Genomic DNA, 9,336 nt, shown 5'->3' with positions numbered 1-9,336 from the left:
AAAGGAGCTTCTGAAGTTGGATGCATAGCATGGACTCCCACAATGTCCTTTATGTGGTGCTCTGGTGGACAGTTTTCTATCAGTACTCCCCCAAGATCTCTTAATTTGTCAGAGTTTTTAAAAGCATTTCCACAATTTATAGGTTGTGTATGGCCTATTTTCTCCTACATTCCGTACTATGGCATTTATTTGCCATGTATGTATTTATAAGACAAACCTTTAAAACCAAGACTTAAAACTAATTGAGCTCAAAAGCAAAAATTAATTGAAGTAGAAAAACTATTACAATAATTACATGGTGAATGGTACAAATAGTAATTTTCACTAAATATACAGAAGGTTAACAGAGGAATGAGGTGAAAAGAAATGTTGCCTATATTCAACATATATGCCTATATGTTGAATATTCAAATATATTTAAACAAAAATATTTGAAACATTCCCATTTAGCACGACTCCTTTGTTTTCTTTGTTTTAACCATTGTTTTATCCATTCCAAGTATTCTCCCATTTATTCCATGTGCCTGTAATTTCCGTGCCAGTCTTTCATGTGGTACCTTGTCAAAAACTTTGTTTCCTGTCATCTAATGCCCTGTGTTCACCTAGCAGTAAATATGTTTTTTGGAGTTAAGTCAGTTTCCTAGGATTCCACTCTAGGGTGGGATCAGTAGTTGACCTTGGGGGACCTCGATATAAGCCTAACTTGTATGCATGAATGAATATATATGTGTACGTATATATATGTATATATTTCTGTATGTATGTATGGCTGTCTGTCTGTCTGTCTCCGACACAATGAATTATTAAAATTATTATACAAGGTACTGTACTCAAAGGAGGTATGTGACGTCATTCTGACGTATTCTAATTTAATCAGGGATCTTTTTGCATACTACTGGGTATGGAGGTTAATAGTTAACATGAAACATAAAGTAATTTGTTGATAGAATAGATTTACTACAAGTTCAGTTTCCGTTCTATATGGGAAAAACTAGAGGGATGTAAAGATCGTGAATATAATGGGTCATGTTGCGTCCCTGGCGTCGATATTCAGAACTAAAGTAACAAACACAACAAAGATCAGCTGACGGTAGTGCGACGCAGTAAGGAAAAAGCTGAAAATTTGTTTTTATTTCGGTTTTCCTGTTTCCAGGCGGTGCGTAGGTGTGATACAATGAGAATTGTATAAACACAAGGTAAATACTTACTTAGAATTAGCTTCTGTAAGCATTGTAAAATAGCGTATGAAGTGTGAAATGGTAATTATTGTGTGACGCAGGTTGGCAGGCAATCCTTTGTTTTGGATGGATGATGCAAGTTGATGCTTGTCTCGCTGCTAGTGTGAGCAGTTGTTGTTGTTGTTATAGATTCAGCTACTCGGAACAAGTTCCAAGTAGCACAGGCTATGGTGAGCCCGTAACTTACCTGGCACAGGAGCGGGGCAAGTAGCACGGGCTATGGTGAGCCAGTAGTGGACTCTCCTGTCACAGGAGCGATGCTGAATCGAGGTAATGTGAGCAGGTTATTCCCAGATGATATAGGTAATATCTTATGCCATTTTTTGCATATATTGTATCTCGATACTCTGGTTTGAAAGAATCTATTTGCAAAGTTTTGTAAATGGACAATGTACTTGTGATTATAGTATTAATTTTGAAAATATATTTTGACTTTGTTTTGAGTAATTGAAAACTTGTTTCACCTTTTCTTGTGTTTTTAACCCCCAAAAGTGCGGCTATCATAAAAATAAACACCTTGCATGTGTGCTTTCCTGACGATGGGAAATTGTGAACTTTATATTTTGGTTAGTTGAGCTGAACAAATGATGGTTTCTACATCAGTTGGGTTAAACTGTTAGGTTTAGAGATTCAGTTGCTGTACTTGAGTACAACACAAACTAAACTACCTAATCTGAACTCTTGCACTCTAACCCTTCCTAACTGGAAAGAATGAACTTAAGGTAAGGGCTGTTGATATACTGTACTGTATATAGGAAAAAAAGAAGATACGTTTTTATAAAGCCTTTGTTATAGGGGATGCTTTGATTGGGTTGAATGAAATGCTGACCATAAGTAGCATTATAGAGTTTTCATCGTATTTAGTTTCTCTTGAAATGGAAGGGGCAAGTTGGTAGTGGTGTGGATCATCATTTACCTGACTTTTTACCTGATTACAATATCCGGTTGGTCAGGATTTAGTGATGAATAGAAATTGTAAACTTACTTTGCTTTTATTACCTGATTATGTCTGCGAGATTAAATTGATTTAATAAGGGTATGAATTCCAGTCTCTGGAAGATTGCTAGTCTCTAGACATTTGGTGCTAAAAAAAATATTGAATAAATATTATAGCTTTAATATTTCATCTGTTCAATGGTTCATAGTCAAATTATATGAAAGTTATTTATATCATCAAATTTAAGGTGTGAAATTTTATTTAATTTATTTTGTTTTGTTTTTGACAGGTGTACAGTCCTTAAACTGCATGTATGTCCATGTAAATTAGATAGCTTAAAATAATTAGGTGTCAAATATTATATATATATATATATATATATATATATATATATATATATATATATATATATATATATATATATATATATATAACTGGCTGAACATCATATATTTACTGAGTACTGTATGTATATATATATATATATATATATATATATATATATATATATATATATATATATATATATATATATATATATATATAAATATATATATATATATATATATATATATATATATATATATATATATATATATATATATATATATATATATATACACATACATACAGTACTCAGTAAATATATGATGTTCAGCCAGTTATAAAAGTCCAATACATTTTGTGTGGTAACTCAAATGATTGATATTCATTTAAAATCCTTAAAAAAGTATTTTTACTAAATAAATTATTAAAAAAAGTCTTTAAATTATAAGTATTCTAAATCATTATTTTAATACTGACTTCTATATACAGTATCAATATGTGTTCTATCAGATTTTAGATTTCACTCCCTTCATTTACCAAAATAATTCTTTTCTACATAATAGGAGACTGGTCATGTCATCAACCATGTCGGGTGAAAGTGGTAGGGGTTCACGACCATCAATAGGACAGCAAGTTCGTCCTGAGCCGGTGGTTGAGAAAACCTTCGTTGAGAATGTAGCAGGCTTCATCAATGAGGTGAGTTGAATGTGTAGAACATGTTTAGGAAGCTATATTTATCTTCTTAATTACTTCAGAGTGTCAAGCAACACCAAGATGAGAGTAGACTTTATTTATAAATAACATTTTGCCAGAAATGTTATCAAATTGCTCTTCAGATCCACAGAGGACCACAGAGGAAAAGTCTGGGAAGGGGTGAGAGTCATCGAGTCAAATTTCCTCTCAATGTTTCTTATAATCTTGTCATCTGCTTCCTCAGTCCTCTAGTAAACAGACACCATGTGTAGTGCATGCAGCAGCAGCTGCTCACAGCACCACCATGTGGCTTGTACCCACATCACTTACAGATGATGTAATAAATAAGAAACTGCTAAGAATTTAATGATAGACTAATGAACAAGGCTTCAGATATCAGTGAATCAAGAGTAAGTGATAGTGTTCCCAGCTCGAGGTCTACTCCAGTGCTCTACTCCACTACTGCAGTACTGTATACACCACAGCACATACTTGTGTGCATGCACATGTGGTTCAGTTCAAAGTCAAGTTCAAGCAAGGACTATTGAGACAAAATGCATCCCTGAAGAAAAAACAGAGTAGCTTAGGCTATTACTATCCTCTTCTATTTCAAGTGCTTTAAGGGGCTTACAAATACTCTTACATAGTAAGGACATCCTACTATATCATAAAATAAGTTAATCACTTATAATTATACATTACAAATACATTTATTATATATCATATTGTATAATAAATGAAAATAATTATATGATTACAGCCTTGATGCAAAGTTCTTTTTGACTTCCTAAGAATGGTCTCATATTATTTTTACACATCTATCTAATTTAATGTACACCAGTCCACATTTCCTTATTTCTAGATTTATTAATCATTTTGCATACTAGGACAAAGTGATCTAATATGTAATCATCTGGCATGTTACATATTTTGCATTCCATATATTTTTCAAACATCAGTACAGCATTGCCAGTAATATTTACGGTATGTGTTGCTCTTAATCTCATGTACACTAGAATCCTTTCATGTAGACTTTCACATACCGTATGTGAAGGATGAGTTTCTGTTTATTTGTGTGTTATTTGTTAATGTATTATTGCTGTCCATCATTATAGATCTCTTGTAAATATTCTTGAATCAACTGAATTCTTGTCTTTTTATTTGTTTCAGATTTATACGAAGAATGGGGTAAGATGAAGATAATATGGGGGGTCAGATGATAGGAGAATTTAGGCAGCATAAAACAAACACATGTACAGTTTTCAACTGTGGTTGGTGGGTGATGATTGGGTGGGAGTCATAGTGGATGAGTGGGTGGAAGGTCATGATGGGTAGATGAGGATTATTATGGGTGAATGGATGGCTAGGTGGGGGGTTATGGTTGGCAGGTGAGAATCACTGGGTGGGTGGGTGGACGGCTGGGTGGGGGGGTCATTTTGGGTGGATGAATTACTGGGTGGTTAGTTGCATGATGGGAGAGGGTTGTGAATTTTTGAGCGTATTGTAATGACCTTACATTTGATGCCTGTGTTCACCTTACAGCAGATAAGTACACAGTACCGGGAAAGTCGGGCAACTGTTATGGGCTGCATCTTGGGGAAGGTCAGTCATTTGTCTAGGGAGACCGTAATAAAACCTAACAGGCTTTCTCACCATGACAATGGAAAACCAAATTTGGTGAACTGTATTTTTAAATGTAAACTGGAAAGTGCAGATCTTTCTGGTTAGGTTCTTCCTGATAAAATGGGGAACCTTTGACAAGCCGCCGGCTTCCTGTCTTCGTCCAGGCCACTTGAGAGATAGTGGTCTTCAGGTAAATAATCAAATGTCAATAGTGTTATATATAGCATTGAACATAGCCAGAATACATGTACAGTACTGTATATATATATTTTTTTTTAGGTGGCACCACAAACATACAGCAACCCATCACACTATGAAGGAAAAGAAACCATCTTGTGGGTGCGGTTTGATTATTGTGACATTAATGATCTGGCTCAATTTCGAGACAAAATTGAAGTCAATGGCAACTCTCCACCTCTTCTTCTTCTCATAGGATATGTGTGTGGAGTACAGGTAAGGAGCAGGTTTTTCTGTAGTAGTTATGTACAGTATTAAAAAGGTGTTTATTTACCTTTTTGTCAAAAAGATTATGATTTGAATATCCATATGTTTTTCTATGAATAGTATGTCTCTCTACATTCAGAGAAGTATGGAACCCACCAAATAATAAAAACATACTGGTAATTCCACATGCATTGCTAGTTGTATAAAATTAAATACAAACATATTATCAACACCTTTTATTATGTTAATTTGATATATAACAACAAATGGCAATGATAGAAAACTCTCTCATTATTATGTCTGGAGAGTGTCCTGTGCAGGTGATGTTCCTACTAGTGCATCATCACCAATGTCTTGTGATGTTCCTGCTATGCTCTGGTCGGGTGTCGAGCTGGTAGCATCACTAGTTCGTGGCACTCTGGAGACAGCATCATGCATTGTCTCTTGTTGTGCATATCTACATTTTCTTGCACGTGCTGCCTTCAGTTGACATTTAGAACACTTTGAAGAGAAAGGCATCTTGAATGTGGGGGGGGTGTAAAATGAACGATTTAGAGTACATATAATGCTACTTAACCATTGGGAGGCGCTTGGGGGTTATAGTCTGCAACATCACTAAGCACAAGCAAAAAACAAAAAATTCTAAATTTTGTTTTCTTCTAAGATTGTTAAAACTTTGTTCCCTGATCACTGGGAAAAATAATACAAAAATCATTGGTGTCATTTTGGCCGCAATAGGGCGAGGAAGTCTGGAAAAATTGAGGCGTTGACAGAGTAAGCATCGAAGGCAGTCTGCTCCACCTCACTGTCAGGTGGGAGTTGCCACAAAGATATTATTACCTTGTCTAATTTTTTCTCTGCCTGTTTATTTCAGTAATATTATTCAATAGTGTGTAGTGTGATATATTTATATAATAAAATGTGTGAAAATGTGAATGCACTATACTCAAAAATATGGTGTGCATATTAGTGATTCAATTATTATGTTCATAAAACAATAAAAAATAGTTTTGTTGTTATTAAATTATATACACACACATATATAAATATCTGCATGTTTTGTTCACCATAACGAACCATTAAGTTGGTATGGTGAGTCCAAACAACATGAATAGTTTTTCGCAGTCTCCGTGGTGTAGTGGTAAGACACTCGCCTGGCGTTCCGCGAGCGCTATGTCATGGGTTCGTATCCTGGCCGGGGAGGATTTACTGGGCGCAATTCCTTAACTGTAGCCTCTGTTTAACGCAACAGTAAAATGTGTACTTGGATGAAAAAACGATTCTTCGCGGCAGGGGATCGTATTCCAGGGACTTGCCCGAAACGCTACGCGTACTAGTGGCTGTACAAGAATGTAACAACTCTTGTATATATCTCAAAAAAAAAAAAAAAAAAAAAAAAAAAGAATGGCTGCCACACACCAGCAAGCAGACACCACCTCCCTCCCAGCTTCACCAACACCTCACTCGCCAACATTCCTCCTCCCACCATACTATTTGTGCTGTTATTACACTATATACACATGTTATATATAAGTATCTATAAGTTTTGTTCACCATAACTGTACAACTAAGCTGGTTTGGTGTCAAAACATCATAGTAGCCACCCTACACAGCATGACAAGTCACATATCAGCCAGCAGATGACACCACCTCCCTCACCAAAATAGCTCCTCCCAACTTACTCCTTTTGTTGTTATTACACTATATGCACACACACGTTATATATATATATGTACATGTCTACATTTGTGTTCACCATAGCGAACCACTAAGCTGGTATGGTGAGTCGAGACAATAACAGGTTACCATACAGAGTCAATTGTTAACCAGTTATTAACTCCCACCAAGTGTTAACCTTTGACTTGTTGAGAGTTGCTAGCCAAGCATAAAACAAACTTATATACAGTATCTATACAGAATTTGCATGAATAATTATTTATATAAACACGAGATGTTTTGAGCAAGGGGTCCACATGAGCTGCCCAGGGCAGTCAACCCGTACAGTAAACCCCATCTTGAGGTTATCTTGAGATGATTTCGGGGCTTTTTTAGTGTCCCCGCGGTCCGGTCCTCGACCAGGCCTCCACCCCCAGGAAGCAGCCCATGACAGCTGACTAACACCCAGGTACCTATTTACTGCTAGGTAACAGATAGCACCATAGAGGTAACAGATAACACTATAGAGGTATGGTGAAAAGGGCCTAATACAGTATACTGTACGTGCGTCATCATGGGCATATTTTTTGCACCAAAGTGTTGCTACATTTTCTATATTTTAGGCATATTTTACTGTTTCGCATTTTTTCAATGTCTTTTACCGATGTCGGTGAATCGGACCCCTTAAGCCAAATACAGTATATTGAATTTTGAAGTGAAAAGTAGAGTACCTACCTGTGTATGCTTCTCCCTATCAGCAAGTCTGATTGTACAGGGTTCCAATTTGATTTTGATACAGAATGTCAAAACTATATAAAGTTTTGTTTACTTCATCTTGAATTTTACATCACAGACAGAAATTGCATAAAATGCATGAAGATAATGTTGATGGAAAGAAAGTGGAATAAATATAGAAAAATATGAGAGGAAAAATTATGGAAGCTTTTATGGATTTTTATTATGAAGCTTTTTTGTAGACATTTTATGTCAGCCACTAAATTGAATTGTGTGGAATAATCAGATGGCTTTTATATTGGCTAAAGAAGGCACTTCAGTGCAGAATGAAGAATTCTTAGAATTTTAGCTTAGCAATTCCTGTAAACAGGAATTAGCTTAGAATTCCTGTAAACAGTGAGGGATGTATAAATTATTAATGAAAAAAAAGAGAAGATTAACAAAATGGGTGATAATTTCTGTTTGTTTGCAGGCATGGGTTATACCAGTCAATGGGGAGGCCATGGAAGTTTTGTCATGGCGTCAGGGAGCTGTGCGTACTCTCAAGGTCCTGCCAACTCCCTCCACCTCTGAGAGTACTGTTGATCATTACTCCCATAAGCGGCCAATTATTGCACTGTGTGATACTGCTGGGCCTGGCCCTCAGTTCTGCACCGTTTCCTTTATATCGCTAAAAACAGGTGAACAGGTATGTACTAAAATTCTACTTTTTCTGAACGTGCATTCTGCTGCTTTCAGAGGGTGTCTGATCTGATGCACTCTCATAGGATTATTGGAGTCGGGCAGATGTTATACAGAATACCACAGGGGCTTGTAGCATTCCTGTATTGCCAAGGTGCTTTGGAAGTTTGGTAACAATCAGTTTAATCAAAATCATTTTGCTCTGAGAGTTCTGCTCATGCTTTGACCCAATCACAGAACCTAAGTTCTGCCCACATTCACTGATCACACACATCCTGACTGCAGTAGTGACAGTAGGCAGGTGAAGAACATTGCCATCAGATATGGCTTCTTCAGTGTCCTATTTGTATTCTCAGTGGTCCAGTTCCTGGTTTGTCCAGTTCATGGTTTTTTCCTCCTATTGTCTCCAGCTATGGGGGTTATATTCACGGTTGACCCTCTGCTATTCAACTGAACATAGTTGTTATGGTGTTTTAAGGATCTGCTTTATGCTGGATGACTAGTACTTATTTTTAGACCTTTCCATTGCTGGGTTCTGGGCTTTAGTATTTCAGTGTGTGGGGTCTCATGCCAACATACTTTTCCACCTTGGGTTTTAATGATTGTGTTTTTTTTAGCTGGAAAATAATAATGGAAAATTCAAACGATAGTTATGATTTGTGCAATCAACTTTGTTGTTACATTATGATTTGGATGTAAGGGCCACGAGTAGTGACTGCTGCATTCATCAGCATAAATAGCTGATGAATGCAGCTAATTTATGATTGTCATGAACTCTTTCAGTGTTCTACTGGTGAAGTTCTAAACATTGGAACAATTCAGAACAGACATGTATGGTTTTCTCTGTGAGGTCCCTTGATCAAGACTTACCACCTTAAATTTCTCTGTCCTGTTAGGACATAGAAAGTTTGCACATTTATAATCAGCCTGGTTATCAGACTCGGTTAGTTAAATCTAGAGGACCAAGCACTACCTTATTTATTTAGCATGATGGCTGACTAA

At 36.2% G+C, this 9,336-nt stretch overlaps 1 protein-coding gene across 8 annotated transcripts in view; it reads left to right on the top strand.

Annotated features, from left to right (window-relative positions):
• The first annotated feature begins 1,045 nt into the window (after positions 1–1,045).
• Positions 1,046–9,336, top strand: part of LOC123765471 (BCAS3 microtubule associated cell migration factor) — a 39,854-nt gene continuing 31,563 nt past the window's right edge. For 3 of the 8 annotated variants that reach the window (XM_069333972.1, XM_069333975.1, XM_045754073.2), the window contains exons 1-5: positions 1,046–1,196; positions 3,066–3,198; positions 4,366–4,383; positions 5,098–5,271; positions 8,126–8,341. In XM_069333972.1, coding sequence (XP_069190073.1) covers positions 3,076–3,198; positions 4,366–4,383; positions 5,098–5,271; positions 8,126–8,341 — 531 coding nt within the window. In that variant the 5' untranslated portion in view covers positions 1,046–1,196; positions 3,066–3,075. Of the gene's footprint in view, positions 1,197–1,291; positions 1,509–3,065; positions 3,199–4,365; positions 4,384–5,097; positions 5,272–8,125; positions 8,342–9,336 lie in introns of those variants that run through there. The other 5 variants (XM_045754071.2, XM_069333973.1, XM_069333977.1 and 2 more) reach the window with 5 other exon arrangements.

The sequence above is a fragment of the Procambarus clarkii genome, chromosome 30 (assembly GCF_040958095.1).
Source record: "Procambarus clarkii isolate CNS0578487 chromosome 30, FALCON_Pclarkii_2.0, whole genome shotgun sequence".
Classification (NCBI taxonomy): Eukaryota; Metazoa; Arthropoda; class Malacostraca; order Decapoda; family Cambaridae; genus Procambarus; species Procambarus clarkii.
This window is presented reverse-complemented; position numbering and strand designations above follow the sequence as displayed.